The sequence below is a fragment of the Loxodonta africana genome, chromosome 27, assembly GCF_030014295.1.
Source record: "Loxodonta africana isolate mLoxAfr1 chromosome 27, mLoxAfr1.hap2, whole genome shotgun sequence".
Lineage (NCBI taxonomy): Eukaryota > Metazoa > Chordata > Mammalia > Proboscidea > Elephantidae > Loxodonta > Loxodonta africana.
In genome coordinates this window covers 31470522-31490683 of record NC_087368.1, presented here as the reverse complement: position 1 = coordinate 31490683, position 20162 = coordinate 31470522, and the positions used below count along the sequence as shown (strand labels likewise).

Below are 20162 nucleotides of genomic sequence, written 5' to 3'. Positions count from 1 at the left end.
ACTTGGCAGTAGAAAGGAATGAAGAGAAAGTAGCTGTCCCACTTCCCTAAGTCCCCCATGCCGCCTTGTCCATGTGCCTAACTTTCAGACGCACCTTGCCTCCCCAAGTCTTACCACATTTTCTGGCAGCTTGTGTCCAGGGAGGTATTTTATATTTTCGTGGTCATTATTTATGATGTCTGTCAGTTTTCTCCCATTAACCGTTTCTTCAAAGACCCACATCTTGACCGTGGAGGCAAACTTCTGAAGCTTCTTGACATTATTGCCAATAATCTTTGCCACAGCTGAGCCCCTGCAAAAGGAACCATGGAAAAGAAAAAAGGAAAAAAAAAAAAATTAAGCTCACTCAGGCAGAAAAGGCATTAGGTTAACATTCAGAAGACTCGGGTTCTGATTCTGACGCACTCGCTCAGTTTACTCAAGACGTGACGCTGTCTCAGACTCCGGCCACTTGATTGGGCTGTTTTCACCTGGGAATACCACCCCCTGGGATCAAGAAGATCAAGAGGGGCCCCAAATTTGGCACAAGGTCAAAAAGCAACACCCCTTGAAACTGTTGGGGCCGATGGTGGTTCAGTGGTGGAATTCCCGCCTTCTACGGGGTAGACCAGGATCTGATTCCCGGCCAACACGCCTCATGCGCAGCCAACACCTATCTGCCCGTGGAAGCTCGTGTGCTGCTTACGTTGCAAGTTCAGTGGAACTTCCAGACGGAGACCCGCTAAGAAGAAGGGCCTGGCAATCCATTTCCAAAAGTCAGCCAATGGAAACCCTATGGCTCACAATGGTCCGATCCCATTGCACACGGGGTCACCATGGGTCAGGGGGGCCTCTATGGCAGCTAATAACCTGAAACTGGTAAGAATCAACCTCTTCTGGAAGAGACTCTCCCAGGCAGAAGAGAAACTGCCTAAAAGCTTGAACCTGACACTGCAGAGTTTTTAAGCCTCCAAGGAGACTCAGTGATATTTCGAACTCATCAAGGAGATTAAAACGTGGCTACCGTAAAATAAACTGTGTTCTGATTAACTGCAACGGACGAGAAGAACCTGAGTGGATTCCCGAAGAGAAGCAAAGAGGAAAGAGCATGGGGGTCCGCTGCCTGAGTCGTCTGGCCTCCCAGCAGGCATCAAGCTGGCCTCTAACCCCCCAAGCTTCCTTTTTTCTGCATCTCCACTCACCAAACATGTTCTGACAATTCGTTTCCCACTGGCCTTCCTACTGGGGGAGAACGAACTCCAAGGTCATTAACACCAGTCCTTTGGACCCTACCGTGGGTCTGCCCCTCACCACTGCAGTGGAGGTGCTGGTGGACAGCCACTCGCACAGAATTCTCTCCCATGGCATCTGTTGAGTGGACTGTGGGCCAGGGGACCCCAGCGGTGCTGAGTGGCCAGGAATGGACCCTGACCGTGGCTGAGCTATCTCCCTCAGGGCTTTGAACTAAGAAATAGCTTTCCTTAGACAACCTCCCTGTTATAAAAAACAGATGAAAAAACGTGGCAAAGAAAACCAAACCCACTGCCATCAAGCTGATTCTGATTCATAGCGACCCTACAGGACAGAGCAGAACTGCCTCAGAGGGTTTCCAGGGAGCGGCTGGTGGGTTCAAACTGCTGACTTTTTTGGTTAGTAGCCGAGCTCTTAACCACTGCACCACCTGGGCTCCTCTGGTAATTTTTTCTAACAATTATTCTCAACACAACCTGGTGGGATGGCGTAGGGGGTGCTAACTGTAAGGAAGCGGGAAAACACACTGATGCAGACGAAGGTACCAGAGACATTCTCCTCACTGCCCGGTCCACCTCAGTTACTCCAACTCAATCCTAACTTGTCCACCATGTAAACCTTTTGTGCTCCAGATACAGAGATTCAAATAAATCTAACACAGCACAATTATTTTCCTCACAGTGGTTAAGAGATCAGCCACTAACCAAAAGGTCAATAGTTCCAATCCACCAGCCACACTTTGGAAACCTTATGGGGTGCTTCTACTCTGTCCTAGGGGTGGCTATGAGTCGGAATTGACTCAATGGCAATGGGTTTTGAGATAGAATGGATAAACTAAACCAGGGGTTGTCAACTTCAGCTGCACGTTAGAATCTGTCATTGCGTGCTGTGTAGCCGATTCCAACTCATAGCAACCCCGTGTGACAAAGCAGAACTGCCCTGTAGGGTTTCCTAGGCTGTAATCTTATTAGGAGCACATCACTGGGTTTTTTCTCCCACAGAACTGCTGGGTAGGCTCAGACTGCCAACCTTCTGGTTAGCAGTCGAGCACTTAACCATCTGCGCCACCCAGGGATCCTTCACATTAGAATTACTGAGTCCCAGGCTGCACCCCAAGCCAATTATATCAGCCTCTCTAGGACGGGGTCAGGTAGCAGCAGATTTCAGAGCTCCCCAGTTAAACCAGCTGCCAACTCATCAAGTTGACTCTGATTCATGGAGACCCCATGTGTGTCAGAGTAGAACTGCACTCCATAGGGTTTTCAAAGGCTGATTTTTTCAGAAGTAGATTGCCAGGCCTTTCTTCCAGGAAGTCTCTGGGTGGCCTCAACCCACCAGTTAGCAGCCAAGCACATTAACCATCTGCACAGCACGGTGACACAGTTTCTCCAGTGACTCCGATATACAGCCATGGTTGAGAACCACTGCTTGCACGGTGACATAAAACGCTGATACCATCCTCTCTCACAAAAGAATAGCTCTGCATATCAAGGCTATATGGCTTTACCTGTAGTAGTCATCTAGTGCTGCTGTAACAGAAATACCACGAGTGGATGGCTTTAACAAAGAGAAGTTTATTCTCTCACAGTCTAGGAAGCTACAAGTCCAAATTCAGGGTATCAGCTCTACTGGTTCTGGGGGAAGGACCTTGTCATCAATCTTCCTCTGGACTAGGGGCTTCTCAGTGTAGGGACCCCGGGTCCAAAGGATGTACTCCGCTCCTGGTGCTTCTTTCTAGGCCATATGAGGTCCCTTTCTCACTGCTTGCTTCTCTCGCCTTTTATCTCCTCTAAGAGGTGATGATGCAGGCCACACCTCAGGGAAACTCCCCTTACACTGGATCAAGGCTGTGACCTGAGAGTAAGGGCATCCCACCCCAATCCTCTTTAACATAACCCGATCTTGTCCCATTAACTACAGGCAGAGATTAGGATTTACAACACACAGGAAAATTCCATCAGAAGACAAAATGGAGGGCAACCACACAACACTGAGAATCATGGCCTAACCAAGTTGACACATATTTTGAGGGGACACAATTCAAGTCATAAAAGCCATAATGCTTGTGAAATTCGTATTCTACACCCACAGGACAGTTTATTAGCTAAATACCCATAAATCCAATTCTCCTCCTGACACCATAGAAAAGAGGCCAGGAATTGCCTCACCGTCATTATCACCTCTATACTAATCTTGGAAACAGCCACTTGCCTACTCACAGGGAGAAGACAGCCAGGGCTCCCAGCATTCCCTGGTACTGAGCACTGTACACAAGGTCAAACAGAACAAATCATCAAAAAAAAAAAAAAATCCCCTAAGTCGTCTTAAAAACCAAATAATATTTTAGCTTAACTAGTAAAAAAAATGTTACCTTAAGCATTAAGCTCTTTGAAGAACAATCTATATGGGATTAAACTGACAACATGAAAGATTGGACAGGAACCTTAGAGGGCAGTGACCTTGTGTTAATGGGGGAGGAACAATTCAGAAAAGGAGGGTGAGGATGGTTGCACAACTCACAGAATGTGATCAATGCCACTAAATGGTACGTGTAGAAACTGTTGAGCTGGTGTATGTTTTGCTGTGTATATTCTCAACAACAACAAAATAAGTAAAATTAAAAAAAAGGAAATCAGAGCTAAAAGACCCCTCCCCATGACCCTACCGGGATACACGTGCCTCTCCCCTGCCTTGCTTCTCCCCTTTTGGGAAGCCAAGCATTGGCCACAAGAGGAAATCTGAATGTCTGCTGAAATCAGCTAAGACCTTCCAAAGCAAAATATCAAGTGTTGAAAACTAAGCCCAACAGACCATGTTGCGGTTTGGTGGGGCTTAAAATGGTAGGATAAAAATAAAAATCAGTAAGGGAAAGTCCAGTTACATCGTTTACTCACATCAGGACTCCACTCTGCCTCCTCCCTGGTTTCATCAATAACTTCAATCACCCATTCACTCATTTATCTCAGTCATCACATATTTCTAAGCACCTACTATGTAAGAAAGGAACCCTGGTAGTGCAACGGTTAAACAGTTGGCTGGTAACCAAAAGGTTGGTGGTTTGAACTTACCAGTGGCTCCACAGTAGAAAAACCTGGGGATCTGTTCCCGTAAAGATTTCAGCCTAGAAAACTCTATAGGGCAGTTCTACTCTGTTACGCGGGGTAGAGAGGACTCAGAATCAACTCAACAACGTGTGTCAAGCACTGGACTAGATGCTGGGAATTCCTGTGCACTCAAAAGTTTACCAACCTTTCAGACAGATAAACAGATTAAAAAGCATTCACAAGTCTTGGGGCAATAAGAGTGGGGGAAATAGTGAGACATGCATTTGGGAGGGGGCACTGGGGTGGGCTTTACCGCAAAGGATCCAACTGCAATCTAGACCAGGTCTCCCAAGCTCTACCCTCTTTTGGCAGAACCACAATGAAGGACAGACGCTAGCCACAGTAAAAGCAGATGACACGGGAATGGTACCAAAGAGAACCCTACCCCTGCTGAGACGCAAACCACAACCACTTCCATGGAGTCGATTCTGACTCATAACGACCCTACAGGACAGAATAGAACGGTACAGACAGAATAGAAATAGAATAGTTTCCAAGGAGTGCCTGGTGGATTCAAACTGCCGACCTTTTGGTTAGCACCTGTAGCACTTAACCACTACGCCACCCGGGTTTCCCTGAGAAGCAAAAGGGTTTCCTAAATGAAGGCTGGGAAGAGCGAGAGCAGCACTTGTACACAGCTGAAAAAGGGGAAGACAAAAGCAGAAATCATAACACCAAGGGCAAGAGAATTAGAGCGATGCAAGGTCAGAACTCCAGGGACCGTGGAACCTCCTAGTCTCATCTGACGGGTGCCTAGGCTTCCTTGTCAACAACTGTGGCTTCTTAACCAAGTTCCCAAATTTGAGAAGTGGTTAAAAAATGACCCAGTTCTCTACCCCTGCCTACAGCCAGCCCCTCTGCAATGTGACTCTGCAGCTTCCCCCATCAAGAAGAGTCTATTTCCCCACTACCTGGATCTGGGCTGGCTTGGGGACTTGCTGTGGCCAACAGAAGGTGGCAGAAGCAACACTGAGCCAGTTTCAAGCCTAGGCCTCAAAAGATCTTGTGTGCTTCTGCTCTTTATTTTGGAGTCCTGCCCAGAGAGCATGTGAACAAGCCTGGGCTAGCCTGCTGGGGGATAAGAGGCCAAGCGGAGGAAAGAGAGCCCAGTTGTCCCAGCTGAGGCCAGCCTGGGCCAGTCAGCCAACTTCCAAACACACGAGAGTCCCGTAGGATCAGCCCAGCTTCCCACCCAACACTCAGCTAACTGAAGACACGTCCATGAGCCCAGTCCAGCCAAGAACCACCTTGCTGATATGCAATAATACCAAAAAAAAAAAAAACCCCATTGGTATTGAGTTGATTCTGACTCATGGCAACCCAATGTGTTACAAAGTAGAAATGCACCACAAGGTATTTTCGGCTGTAATCTCTATGGAAGGAGTCCCTAGGTGGTGCTAACTACTAGCTGAAAGGCTGGTGGTTCGAATCCACCCAGAGATGCCTTGGAAGATAGGCCTGGCGATCTGCTTCCAAAAGGTCGCAGCCTCAAAACCCCCCACAGTATTAGATGCAAAACAAAAAATGAAGCATTTTAAAAACAGACTCAACTTGGTGAATGTTTGTTTGATCTCTGGATAGGGAAGCTCTCTAAGCTTAAAATCAAAAGAAGAAGCCACAGAGGAAAAAATTCTGCCTTAGTTATCTCATGCTGCTATAATAGAAACACCAGAAGTGGATGGTTTTAACAAAGAGAAATGTATTCTCTCACAGTTCAGGAGGCTAGAAGTCTGAATTCAGGACACCAGCTCCCGAGGAAGCTTTCTCTGTCGGCTCTGGAAGAAGGTCCGTGTCGATCAGAACCGCCTCATCAGCCATGTCCACGGGCAGGCCTCTCTCCAGCCCTGAGCCGCTCTACCCCTACTTCCGCCCTGCCTGGGCAAGTGTTACGTAGCTCTTTAGCTCTGTTGCTAAGTACCCAGAGGCACCCCGCTCCACTAGGAAGCTTCCTGCCTTAAGGCACTCAGCTCTCTCTTGATCCATGGGTCAACTCCTGCGCTGTCTCATCTCCTGGATCTGCTGCTGCTGCTTCTCACTGTCTTGCCTTGTCTCCGATGTTACAGCTCTTTTTTTTTTTTTTTTTAATTAACTTTTATTAAGCTTCAAGTGAACGTTTACAAATCCAGTCTGTCACATATAAGTTTACATACATCTTACTCCGTACTCCCACTTGCTCTCCCCCATTGAGTCAGCCCTTTCAGTCTCTCCTTTCGTGACAATTTTGCCAGCTTCCCTCTCTCTCTATCCTCCCATCCCCCCTCCAGACAAGAGTTGCCAACACAATCTCAAGTGTCCACCCGATATAATTAGCTCACTCTTCATCAACATCTCTCTCCTACCCACTGTCCAGTCCCTTTCATGTCTGATGAGTTGTCTTCGGGGATGGTTCCTGTCCTGTGCCAACAGAAGGTCTGGGGACCATGACCGCCGGGATTCCTCTAGTCTCAGTCAGACCATTAAGTCTGGTCTTTTTATGAGAACTTGGGGTCTGCATCCCACTGCTCTCCTGCTCCCTCAGGGGTTCCCTGTTGTGCTCCCTGTCAGGGCAGTCATCGACTGTGGCCGGGCACCATCTAGTTCTTCTGGTCCCAGGATGATGTAGGTCTCTGGGTCATGTGGCCCTTTCTCGATGTTACAGCTCTTTTTGTGTCTCCTAGTTCTAGGAGGTTCTCAGCACAGGGATCCCAGGTCCAAAGGACGTGCTTCGCGCCCATCTCTTCTTCTTGGTGGTACTGAGTCGGGACTGACTCGATGGCAACTAACAACAACAACAGTCTTTACAGAAGCAGACTGCCAGGACTTTCTTCCAAGGCACTGCTGGCGCGTTCGAACCACCAACCTTCAGGTTAGTAGTCGCGCGCGGACGCATTTGCACCTCTTAGGTACCGTAAGCAATAATTAGTGCTTGTTATTTCAAGCTGTGGTTCCGGGGCAACAAGGCGGTCACTTTCAGTTTAAATAATATAGTCTCCTTTTTCCTCCCCACTCATAAAAGCAATACACTAAAGAAGAAAAAAATTATGAATCATCCCACCCCCCAGGAAAAATCACTGTTAACATTTTGGGTAATTCTTTGCAGTCAAAGGGCTTTTAAAGTATAATCAAATGCCAGGGTATTACATGCAAAATAAAAAAATGACGTCTTTTAAAAAGATTCAACTTGGTGAACGCTTATTTGATCTCTGAATAGGGAAGCTCTCTAAGCTTGAGATAAAAGGAAGAAACTACAGAGGAACAAAATCAACGTGAACAAACTTCACTAAAAGGAAAGGAGAGGGAGATGAAAAAAGCTTGCCTGTCTATCAACATTCAAACTGCACCGGAAGATGCTTGGGGTAGAATGTTACATTTAAATAAATAAATAAATAAAACAGAACGCACAATTCTACATCTCATGTGATCATATGCAATTTAAAAAATTGTTGTTATTGTTAGGGGCCGTGAAGTTGGTTCCGACTCATAGCAACCCTACGTACAAGAGGATGAAACACTGCCCGGTCCTACACCATCCTCACAATTGTTGCCATACTTGAGCCCATTGTTGCAGTCACTGTCAATCCATCTTGTTGAGGGTCTTCCTCTTTTTCACAGACCCAACTTGACCAAGGATGATGTTCTTCTCCAGGGTCTGCTGGCGAAGAATTTAAAAAATACAATCATAGAAAAAAGATTGCGAGAAAGCACACAATATGTACCATAGTACCTGGTCTGTGATCCCCAACTCTCTCTACTCAAATGGAGAACCAGGCTTTACCCCAGAACTGCTGAATGGGAATTTGCAGTTTAACAAGGTCCTTGGGGAAATTTCACGCACACATTAAAGGTGGAGATCGGCTGACATAGTAGGTGGTTAACAAACAACTACTGACTGCAAGCATCACTTTCTTGGCGGGAGTACAAGCGACTGTTACTTTACATTTTTCAGTATTTTCCAAAAGAGACACGTATTATTTCCTTTGATTTTTTTTTAAACCAAATTATAACTCTTTCCCATCTTTTAAAATATTTTAACAGATCCCAACTCTAAAATAGACAAGTTTCAGCAGGTCCCGAGGCCACCTGGAAAACAGAAGCTAGTAGAGACAGCTGAAACACAAAAATCCCTAGAACTCATTTTAAAACAACCGATTCCTTGCCGTTGAGTCAATTCTGACTCATAGCGACCCTACAGGACAGAGCAGAACTGCCCCATAGAGTTTCCAAGGCTGTAAGTATTTATATGACCAGATTGCTACATCTTTTTCCCTCGGAGCAGGGGGCAGGTTAGAACTGCAACCTTTCAGTTAACAGCCAAGCATCTAACCACTGCGCCATTAGGGCTCTGGAACTCATTTTAGGCAATACTTATTTTCAAGTTTACACAGAGCAGGCAAGTAGGAGCAGGGTGGAGTGGGCTACAACCCTATTAAAACAAACAAACAAAAAAAACTCATTTGCCACCGAGTTGATTCTGACTCATAGCGACCCTACAGGACAGAGTAGAACTGCCCCATAGAGTTTCCAAGGAGCGCCTGGCAGATTCGAACTGCCGACCTTTTGGTAGCACCTTTAGCACTTAACCACTGCACCACCAGGGCTCCCACAACCTTATTAGCCTGTTAAAAAAAAAACCTGTCCGTGACCTACTCGTCATGCTGTCAATCACACACACCAGGAAGAACATTCTCCCAATGGACGGACAGTCAGAGATGAATTCGTATCACACTCAAAGGCAGAGGTAGCAGGAGACCTCAGAAGACCAACCTACAGGGTCTCGGACAATGTCGAAGCTGTGGTCTCGTAAACCACTTCTAAGGACCTGCCACCCTAGGCAGCGATGCTGAGAATCAACCTGTCCCCACTGCTTCAAACCAGCATGTTCTACTTTCCAGCCCAAGCTTTTTGGATAAACACATCCTGCAAGCTGGTCTAGTAACAACGGAGCCACACAGTGCAAGTTCTAACACCTGCGCCTGCTCTCTGTCGACACGATAACTGAAAGCGGCCGTTCCCTAGAGAATTGCTGGAAACTGTCTTCAAATACCCACCAAGGTCTCAAGTAAAACCTCAGCTTTCAAATCTGAAAGCTACTCTAGAGTGCTGGGTATTCCACAGGAAACAAGCCCCTTCTATTACTCATGTTTCTTTCCCCTCTAAACCTGCCTCCCACCTGGGAACCACCTTCTTTCTCCTGCTGCCGTCAAATCAATTCCAACTCAGATCGACCCTACAGGACAGAGCAGAACTGCCCCATAGAGTTTCCAAGGCTGTAATCTTGGTTTTTTTTAAACTTTAGGGAAGCCGACTGCCACGGCTTTTTCCCCTCACAGAGCAGCTGGTGGGTTTGAACCGCTGACCTTCTGGTTAGCAGCTAAATGCTTAGCCAGCGTGCCACCAGGCCGCCTTTCCACCTTCCTAGTATCTGTTTATTACAAAGTGAAAAAAGAAGTAAGAAATCATGACAATCATTTTCAAGCACCATTAAGAACCTGGCTTCTATGGACACATTTGCATATGGATAAGTATTAGGTTTTTCACCTCAGAACTGTTAACAGAAAAGGAATTAAAAAAAAAACCAAACCCATCACCATCGAGTTGATTCCGACTCATAGCGGCCCTACAGGACAGAGCAGAACTGCCCCGTAGAGTTTCCAAAGAGTGCCTGGCAGATTCGAACTGCTGACCTCTTGGTGAGCAGCCATAGCTCTTAACCACTACACCACCAGAGTTTCCAATGCAAGAACAGAAACACCCAAATGTCCATCAAAAGGGTACTGCTTAAACAAAGACATAGCTAGACCCCAGAATACTAGACAATCATAAAGAAGAATGAAATTCTCTGTGTACAGATAAAGATCAAGACACTCTGTTAAATAAAAAAACAAGGTGAAAAGCAGTGAGGACAGCTTTCACTGTTCAATATGGTAGCCACCGTTGTTGTTGTTAGGTACCATCGGGTGGGTTCCACTTCATAGCGACCCTATATACAACAGAATGAAATACTGCCCGGTCCTGTGCCATCCTCACAATTGTTGTTACGCCCATTGTTGCAGCCACTGCGTCAATCCACCTTGTTGAAGGTCTTCCTCTTTTACTGACCCACTATTTTACTAAGCATGATGTCTCACTGCAGGGACTGCTTCCTCCTGATAACATGTCCAAAGTACGTGAGACAAAGCCTCACCATCCTCGCTTCCAAGGACCACTCTGGCTATACTTCTTCCAAAACAGACTTGTTCGTTCTTCTGGCAGTCCATGGTATATTCAATATTCTTCACCAACACCATAATTCAAAGGCATCAATTCTTCTTCAGTCTTTAGACACCAGCCACATATATTTAAATTTTAACTAGCTAAAATTTAAATACAATTAAAATTTTAGTCACAACAGCCACATGTGACTAATGGCAAGTGTATTTAAACACTACAGATATAAAACACTTCCATCACTGCAGGAAGTTCTACAGACTGTAATATTATATCTTATGTGAAAAATGAAAAGGAAGAATAAGACTCCATATATGGATTATTTAAGTATAAAGAATTTCTGGAATATCACACAAGAAACTAATCACAGCAGTCACCTGTGGATGGTCGTGGGCCAGGATTTATAATGGGCTGGGAAGGGGACTTTTCACAGATGTAATCTTGGCCCGTGTGGATGTTCTAAAAAGTTAAAAAAAAAAAAAAAAGTGAACTAATGGATGGAGGAGTGGACGAGTAGTGAGTGGGTGGGCAGATGAATGCAGGGGTGGATCAGTGAGTGGGTGGACCAGTGGGTGAGTAGATGGGTGGGTAGATGGAAGCATGGGCAGGTGGGCACGTGTTAACCGCCTGCACCACCTAGGGGCTCCCAAATGCTATGGACTAAGCTCAGTCTCACCTTCAGACTACACCACCACGTAGTAGCTGTACAACTTGGAACACACAAAGTAACTCTCTATGCTTCAGACTCCTCGTCTATAAAGTAAGGATGACGACAACCCCTTATGTTGTGAAGACTGAGTGAGATATTACATTAAAGTACTTGGAATGCAGAGCCTATGTATGGTAAGGGCTCAGGGTTAGTCCTTATTTCTGAATCCGCTGCCTGTGGAGCTGTGGGCTGAGGCTAAGCACGGTCTGGCTGCATCAGGTGGGGCCTCACACATAGGTTCTACTTGGTAGGGTTATCTTAGTCTAAGCAGCAATTGCTAATTTGCACAGATGTTGCCCGTCTGCACCCCAATCTCTACCTCACCATCATAGATCCCAGCACATTTTTCTGCCAAAGTCACTTTCTTCCTCCGAACCCTTCACAACCCAGAGCTGCATGAAACCACCACCAGTCAGCAGGTGAGACAAAACCCACTTGCAATCATGGTTGGTCTTGGTCCTGGAGATAAGAATCAGATGACCCAAAATCACAGGAGGTCATTATAAGCAGGGTGGCTGTACAATTTATTGTTTGAAATAAGATCCTTTATAGAATAAAATCAAAACCCTTCGCCACTGAGTCAGTTCTGACCCATAGCGACTCTATAAGACAGCAGAACTGCCTCATAGGGTTTCCAAGGAGCTGCTGGTGGATTCCAACTGTGGACCTCTTGGTTAGCAACCGAGCTCTTAACCACTGCAAAACCAGGGCTTCTTAGAGAGTAAAACCCAAAACCCAAACCCATTACCGTCAAGTTGGTTCCAACTCAAAGCGACCCTATAAGACAGAGCAGAGCTGCCCCACAGAGTTTCCAAGGAGCGGCTGGTGGATTCAAACCGTCAACCTCTTGGTGTGCAACCGAGCTCTTAACCACTGCATCACTAGGGCTCCTTAGAGAGTAAAGGGGGCACTTTTAATAATCAGCCTGGACAACATGCATAAACTTGAACTGTCCCAGGTAAATGTGAATGCGTGGTGATCCTAAATGTAAGTGGCAATATCAACGTAGCCATAATCCCTACTAACACTTATACAGCACTTCACAGCTTACAATGTGTCTACACATGCAGAACTTCAACAGATAACCCACAGGGTGAGAACCAAGGAGGCCAGTCTACACAAGGCTCTTCCTACCACAGGATGAGAGGGACAGAAGGGCTCACTTCAGAGACCCCAGTTATAAGAGAGAAGGTTGAATCTAATCTTAGGCAATAGGGGTTTAGATGCTTGCGTATATTTCCAGTGAGAGTGGCTCCGTGAATTGCTCATTTCACCCTGGGGATTCTTCTGTCCAGAATACCGGCATTAGGGCCATTAAGCTCTCCTTCCTCAGGGCTAGGGAAACATGCTTGGCTTTTACCTATAACCCACACAAATCACCTCCTTCCTTCAGCACTGGAATAACCGGGTAGAGACAATCCAAGTAACGATACAGTTTTGTAAAGACATGTGAGCCCCAGGGATGCACTCCGGCTATAATAACAAGAACGGGAAGCTGGATTACTGTCTAGGACAGTGTTTCTCAAACAGAGGGCTCTGAAGCACACTGAAATAATGAAACACAGAAGAAAATAGCAGAGGAGAAGAATGTGAAACATTTGTTTCCAGGTGTGCTAAGCATACTGGGTCACGGCTATAATTTGTGTGTTAGTTAGTAGCAGCCAAAAACAGTTTAAAGCCGCTGATGTAGGAGGCTATAAAATTTCCTAAATCCACACACTGGAAAAGCATCTAGGCTCATTCACCCAAAAGCCAGAGATGGGCTTGGGCACTGAGGCTTGTCTTTCTGGCTATCGCTGGAACCCGCCCACCACATGGAGGAAGCCCGAGCTGGCCTGCTGAAGGATGAGAGACATGGTGCCCAGTTACGCCTGTCACCCTAGCCAAAGCCCCCCCTCCACTGCCAAATGTGAGGAAGGATCCAGGACCACCAGGGCTGGCCACCTACCAGCTGACCACAGTCACATGACTAAGGCAGACAAGAAGTGGCAGAAGACTCACCCAGTTAAACGCAGCCTAAATTGTTGACCCACACAATCATGACCTGATAAGAGATTCCTGTTTGAAGACACTAAGTTTGGGGGTAGATTGTTATGCACCAATAGATTAACAGGGTCAGTTTCCATCTCCCAATTGTTGGAAGCGGCAGAGTACCAAAACAGAACGACGGCAAAGTGCCACTAAATCAGCCACCATGGAGTTAACTCTGACTCATGGTGACTCCATGTTTGTCAGGGTAGAACTGTGCTCCAGGGGGTTTTCAATGGCTGTTTCTCAGAAGTAGATCACCCGGTCTTTCTTCCAAGGCACCTCTGGGTGCACTCAAACCTTCAACCTTTCGGTTAGCAGCCGAACGTGTTAACTGCCTGTACCACCCAGGGGCTCCCAAATGCCAACACTCCAGCCTTCAGGGAGCCCAGAAGACTTTTGTATGCTGAGCTTGGTGCTTGATGTCACCCAGCACGGGGATGGAAAGGGCAGGCGGAGAGGAAGGGTAGCCTGGATACTGAGGACCTGGAAACTACTTCCCACTGGCAACCTTTGGGAGACTAGGTTGCCACCAAGATGTTATGACTTCTATCCAAAGGGACGTGTCTTAGAAAAGAGTGGGATCACTGAGGCATTGCTGAGATTAACAGATTAACCAACTGGAGGTGGCAGGTTTTTAGCTCAAAGATACATTTTTTTCATATCAATTAATCTGCTAGATTAATTTTAAGATCGTTCCCTTAAAAACAGTAAAATACAACCATGTGTCACATCTACAGGAGAAGGGACACTCCCATGGTGGTTTTCAAGACCTCCTTTCAATTTTATTTCTTGTAAGTGGAAGATGAGTCAGACTGGACTTTTGTTGGGGGGCAGATACTCAATATTTTATGAGAATGAATTTGTCCTCATGAGTACGCTTCTCACTGAAAACGATAAGAGGATCAGAAACACGGGCTTTGGGGTTCAAAGGATCAGGGCTTCGATGTCACCTTAGTAACCCACTGACCTAGAGCAAGTTTTTTCTAAGCTCAGTTCTGTCATCTGAACAGCGATAGTAACAGTACCGTGTAAGGTTGTTACCCACTGCCATTGAGTCAATTGTGACTCATTGTGACCCTATAGGACAGAGTAGAACTGCCCCATAGAGTTTCCAAGGAGCAGGTGGTGGGTTCGAACGGCTGACCTTTTGGTTAGGAACAGAGCTCTTAACCACTGCGTCACCAGGGCTCCACATAAAGTTGTTATGAGATTTAAATGAGATAAAGCACATATCCAACACATCCAACATATTGAAAACGAACACATGTGGTATCATCATTATCATTCCTGTGAAGGGAGGGCCAGAAGTGGGAGAGAAGAAGAAAGAAAGGTGAGGACTGGGAGGCCAAGGCTTAACAGATAAGAAAGCGGGGAGCTCCTTAGTCCTAGAATCACAGTTGTGATCTTTACACTGAACAGGGGGGGAGATGATGGAACTAGTTAAGTATCGGCTACTATTTTTCCACAAACTTCCTCAGCCCGGTGCCTCAGGGAACACCTCCAGAGCAGGTATGGCAGGGTCGCCCAGGGACAGGGAGCGTTCCTGCTGGCCGCTCTGAGCAAATTTCTGAGCTCTGCGTGGGTGTGCAGCAAGAATCACCACACTGAGCAGCACAGATAAAGGGGAACAAGGGCCAGAGTGTTGCTTTCAGACCGTTCCAAGAGACCAAAAAGGGTACAGTCACAAGCCCAGCTCCCAAGAGACCAAAAAAGGTAGTCACAAGCCCAGTTCAAGTCGTCAGTGCTAAGTGGGCCACACCTTTCCTGGACCTTCGGTCTCAGAGAAGACGGTGGGTGATGGTGGAAAGGAGGGCAAGAGATTGGCAACTCCCCATCACTCCAGCTGTACATCTGCCATGCTCATTGTCGTCTTCTCTCCTGCCTTTACTCCTCCATGGCCAAACTTCAACAGGGTCCGTTTTGTGGCTTAAGGATGTTGAAACTAATAAAAGTAATAATACCCATTGCCATCAAGTCGATTCTGACTCCTAGGGACCCTATAGGACAGAGTAGACCTGCCCCATAGGGTTTCCAAGGAGCGCCTGGTAGATTTGAACTGCCAACCTGTTGGTTAGCAGCCATAGCTCTTAACCACTGCACCACTAGAGTTTCCAAATGAGAACAGCAGCTGACATCTATCGCATGCTAGTCACCAGGCACTCTCCCCTGGATCATATCATTTAATCCTAGCCAGCAGGTACCAACGATCTATGCAATGATGCTGAGACAGAAGCAGTATGCCCAAGGATTCGGAGCTGCCAAGCAGGGGAGACAGGAGAGAAACCCAGGGAGTCAGATTCCTGGGCCCTCCTTATAACCACTGCACTACCCTGTCTGCGAAGGAGGTTTGGGGTGCGTTTCCAGACAAATGCGCCCTATCCTGTAGCTTTGGCTGTAAACACAGCCGGGAAGTGTTAGCTCTAGAACTGTACCTTGCATGGTGTCTCCTGATCTTCCCAGGGTACTGGCAAAGAAACTTTGTTTCCTCTTATGATGAACCTAAGAACTTGGGTTGTTTTTCCCAGTCACCAAACAAACAAACAAACTCATTGCCATCGAGTTGATTCCAACTCAGCAACCCTATAGGAGAGAGTAGAAATGCCCCATAGAGCTTCCAAGGAGCAGCTAGTAGATTTGAACTGTGGATCTTTCGGTTAGCTGCTGAGCTCTTAACCACTCATGAAAAGTCAGGCAGGTTAGGGAGCCCCTCCCTGCATCTCCAGCAGGGGACAGCACAGCAGAACCCAGCTGGATGCCAGTTCCTCTGACCTCTTCTCTCTGACCATCGCCACGCTGCTCACCTTAGCTGACAGGAAAGGAGGTGCGTCAAAGGACAGACAAGGCACCTTATACCACCTATGTTCTTCCTGCTAGAACTCCCTTGGCAAATCAGCTAACTTCAGTATTCTGTAACTGCGCTAAACTCAACGATACTTTACATGGGAGAGAGGAGCCCTGGTGGCAGTGGTTAAGAGCTGGCCTGCTAACCAAAAGGTCAGCAGTTGAACCCACCAGCTGTTCTTTGCAAACCCTATGGGGCAGCTCTACTCTATCCTGTAGGGTTGCTATGACTCAGAATTGACTCGACAGCGATGGGCTTACATGGGAGAGGCACTCAGCGTGAGGGTTATGGCCACCTTTTACCTATGAGCTTATATGTGTCACTTTATATAATAAGCACTCTGAGGTATTTCAAAGTCTTAAGTGCAAATATTGCTCAAGCAACTTCTACTTTGCTGAGGTGAGAGCCAGATCAGGGCAGGTCAGGTAAGGAGAAATCAGCCCCACCCTCAGGTAATTTGGTTCAGGAGGTCTAGCTTCAGAGGTAATTCTCACGCAAGTAGCCTTCGGACCACCTCTTTAAGAAACACTGATACAAACGATTCTATTTAGTCTATTTAAAATGCAATGTTTAATCCTGTGACAGATAATCCATTCAACTGTGTAAGAACTTATCTTCCCAGGTCCTTACCCATCTCAGACCTGAAGGCAAGTTCCTTAAGGGCAGAGACTGTGTCAAGCATGTCTGTACTTCCCCTCCCATGCCCCTGCAAGTATACTCAAATGTCTAGTGACCAGAGCCCAACACCTGTGGCCCCCCGGAATTTCCTCATGGGGCTTTCAGTTCCTAAATTCCAGAATGTCTTTGGGGAGGCTGTGACCCTCCCTAGGACTGGAGCGGCTCTGCACATGAGGCAGTGGCAGAGAAGCCAACAACTATTCCAGGTGATCCCATAATTAATGGAGCCAGCCAGCCCAAACCACCAGTGTTCCTCAATCGCTCTGCTGCAGCGTGCCTAGCCAAGTTCCACTCCAGTTTCCCGGGCTGGAGCAGACAAGAAAACAGTCCAGAACACTAGGGCTAAGCCTCGGGTGGGCGGCGAAATCCCAGCGGAGGCAGGAGCTGAGTGTCACTCCTCTCCCTCCAGGCCCACATCCAGCCAGGGCTGTGCTACCTCCTACTACACCTTTCAGGTAGGAAAGAGGGCTGTCATCTGTGGAATTTTCCAGAATAGCAAATGAACGTGAAAAGTACATGTGCTAAATGGGTGCTTTCTCCAGTCACCTGGCCAACCAACAGGGCAGTTGACACCTCACCCAAGTGACCCTGGGATCAAATGTCGAAAAGCCAAGCTGAAAGTCTAACTGAACCTTGCTGTGTGCAGGACCCACCTCTATTCAACGTGGCAAAGAACATTCTGCTGTTGGCTAAAGGAAGGTCTTACAGAAAAGAGTATCACCCGAGTATTTGCGTGGTATTGCTAATACCGGTTTTTCCTCTAGGAAGTACCTAAAAGAAAAGCGTGGATGGGAGGTTTTTCAGTTTTTTTTTGTACCTTTGGTTTTTATCCCTGGATGGCTCAAATGGTTTGCACTGGACTAATAACCTAAAGGTTGGCAAACCACCCAGCGGCACCTCGGTAGAAAGGCCTGGAGATCTGCTTCTGTAAAGACTACAACCAACAAATGGGGTTGCCATGAGTCAGAATCAGGGGCGGATTACCCCATAAACAAGGGAGGCCTGGGCTTACTTGAGCTTACTTATTAATCTTTAGGGAACAATTTCATATGAGTTTCACCATACCACGTCAAAGTGAGACCTGTGTGAAAATGTTCACTACAGCTTAATAAACACAAGCAAGTCTGTGCTTATTATGTTGCTTACTGAGCCATCTGCCCCTGTCAGGGTTCGTGATTTGAAAACTGCTTTGATTCTGTAAGGACAGAGACAGATGCCAGCCGTACCTAGAAGCAGAATCTCTGATGCAGTGAAAACATGTGAAATTGTTCACTACAGATTAGTAACTAAGCACAAGTAAGAGTGTGCTTACCTTGCTTATTGGGTAATTTGCCCCTGGCCGGAATCAATCTTGCAGGAACAGGTCTGGATTTTTGGTTTGAGTTTGTGAACACCATGAATGTATTTCCTAGTCAAACACAATTTAAAAAAAACCCAAACCCGTTGCCATCGAGTCGGTTCCGACTCATAGCAACCCCATAGGACAGAGTAGAACTGCTGCATAGAGTTCCCAAGGAGCACCTGGCAGATTCAAACTGCCAACCTTTTGGTCAGCAGCTGTAGCTCTTAACCACTACACCACCAGGGTTTCCCAAATATAATCACATTTTTAAAAAATCAGTTTTCAAACGTTAATGTAGTATTTATTTAGTATGTGTCAGGCACTAGTGTAGATACTATTCACAAAAGTTGGGTAGCCAGGAGTGGAGACAGATCATTACCCTGAAGTGAGAGGTCGGCACCAGAGGCACAGGGAGAGGGCACTGGCTCGTTGGGATGGAAAACCAGAGAACCAGGTAAGCTTTTCTCCAGGAAGGACCTTCTGAGCTGAGTCTTAAAAAAAGCACGACCAAGGCCAAGTAGCTGGTACCAACTGCTGCAGCACTCCAAGACTCCTAGAAGCCTCAACTGTGATGACAAAAGTCAGCAGAAGCACCGAAGGGCCACAACCACTCTTAACTACTCTCAATTCCTCGGGTCTAGGAAAAAGAGCGCACAGCAATGGAGGGGGAAAAAAAAAGATTTTAAAAACCAGGTGCTATATTCTACCTCCTTTTCTCCCTCCTCTCTTACACTCACTCCATGTCTCAGAATCCCACCGTGTATGTTTGATGCCAAAAACCCACTACCGTTGAGTGATTCCAACTCATACCGACCCTACAGGACAGAGCAGAACTGCCCCATGGGGCTTCCAAGGCTGTAATCTTTATGGAAGCAGACTGCCACGTCTTTCCCCCGCCGAGCGGCTGGTGGGTTTGAACAGCTGACCTTTCGGTTAGCAGCCGAGCACTTAACCACTGCGCTACCAGGGCTCCTTGGTATGTTTGAGAAAGGGAACTACAAAAAACGACATTTGCAAAGTCCTTAAAGGAGTGTATGGCACAAAATGCTTTATAAACACTAACGTCAAGAAGAAGCCCAGCGGAGGAGCAGAGCTTTGCCAACATCTCCCAGGGGAGATGGACTACTCCTCTTCCCGCTACAACGTTACCAAGATGCTAGACTTCTCAGGAAGGTAGGCGAGACGGCCACCTGGAGAGGCAGCCCTACGCCGCCACGGACTCAAATAGCAAGCGCCCTTTAGCCCTCTCGCCTCGGTTTCTTCAAGCCCCAAACTACCGAATAAAGGCTGCAGCCTCCTTCAAGTCCTCGCCCCAGGCGGTTCGTCATGTTGCGCAAAGCCCCCGGGCGTGGCGCGCAGGTGGCGCCCGTGCGCCCGCCGCGCGGCAGCCGGAACGGGAGCGCAGACAGGTGCCCGGGCGCGCGCCGTGCCCTCTGCGCGCTGCTCCCACGCCAGCTCCTCTGCGCGGCCTCCCCGGGCGCGCGGGGTCCAGCCTGGCCTCGAGGCCGCCCGCCCACCTCCCTGTGCCCAGTGCCCGGTGCCCACGCCGCGGCAGACCGCCCGCCCGCCCGGCACAGGGGCTTCCTGGGGGCGGAGCCCGCGCCGCCCGCGCCGCCGCTCACCAGTTCCCCGAGCCCACGATGCACACTTTCAGGGGCGCCGCTGCCATGGCCAGGCCGGATTGCAGCAGCCCGGGCCGTGCCTCTCCGGACAGCCGCCTGCCTGCGCCCGCTCCGCCTTGCCCGGAGCAGCTCCCGGCGGCCCCTCCCCTCCCGCCGCTGCGCCAATGACCGGGGCCACCCCTGCGCGGACGCCCAGGGCCACAGCTGAGAGCCCGCGAGGACCCGCCCCGCCGCTCCCGAGAACCACTGCGCGCGCCGGGGCCTGGCTGCCCTCCCGCCGGCCCCGGCACCGCCCCCTCCCCGAGGCATGCCGGGACTTGTAGTGCGCACCCCCTAACCCCCCACGCGCCGGTGGACAGACGCTCCTGCCGCGCCGTGTCCCGCTCCAGGGCATTGCGCAGCGACTCGCGCGCCCGGC

At 48.0% G+C, this 20162-nt stretch overlaps 1 protein-coding gene across 2 annotated transcripts in view; it reads right to left on the bottom strand.

The window, feature by feature from the left end:
* Positions 1-19872, bottom strand: part of GPD1L (glycerol-3-phosphate dehydrogenase 1 like) — a 70475-nt gene extending 50603 nt beyond the window's left edge. The window contains exons 1-2 of one of the 2 annotated variants that reach the window (XM_010595590.3): positions 19745-19872; positions 115-292 (exon numbers count right to left, since the gene is read on the bottom strand). In XM_010595590.3, the coding sequence (XP_010593892.2) occupies positions 115-292; positions 19745-19791 (225 nt within the window). In that variant the 5' untranslated portion in view covers positions 19792-19872. Of the gene's footprint in view, positions 1-114; positions 293-6045; positions 6322-19744 lie in introns of those variants that run through there. The other variant, XM_023554882.2, reaches the window with a different exon arrangement.
* Positions 19873-20162: the final 290 nt, after the last annotated feature.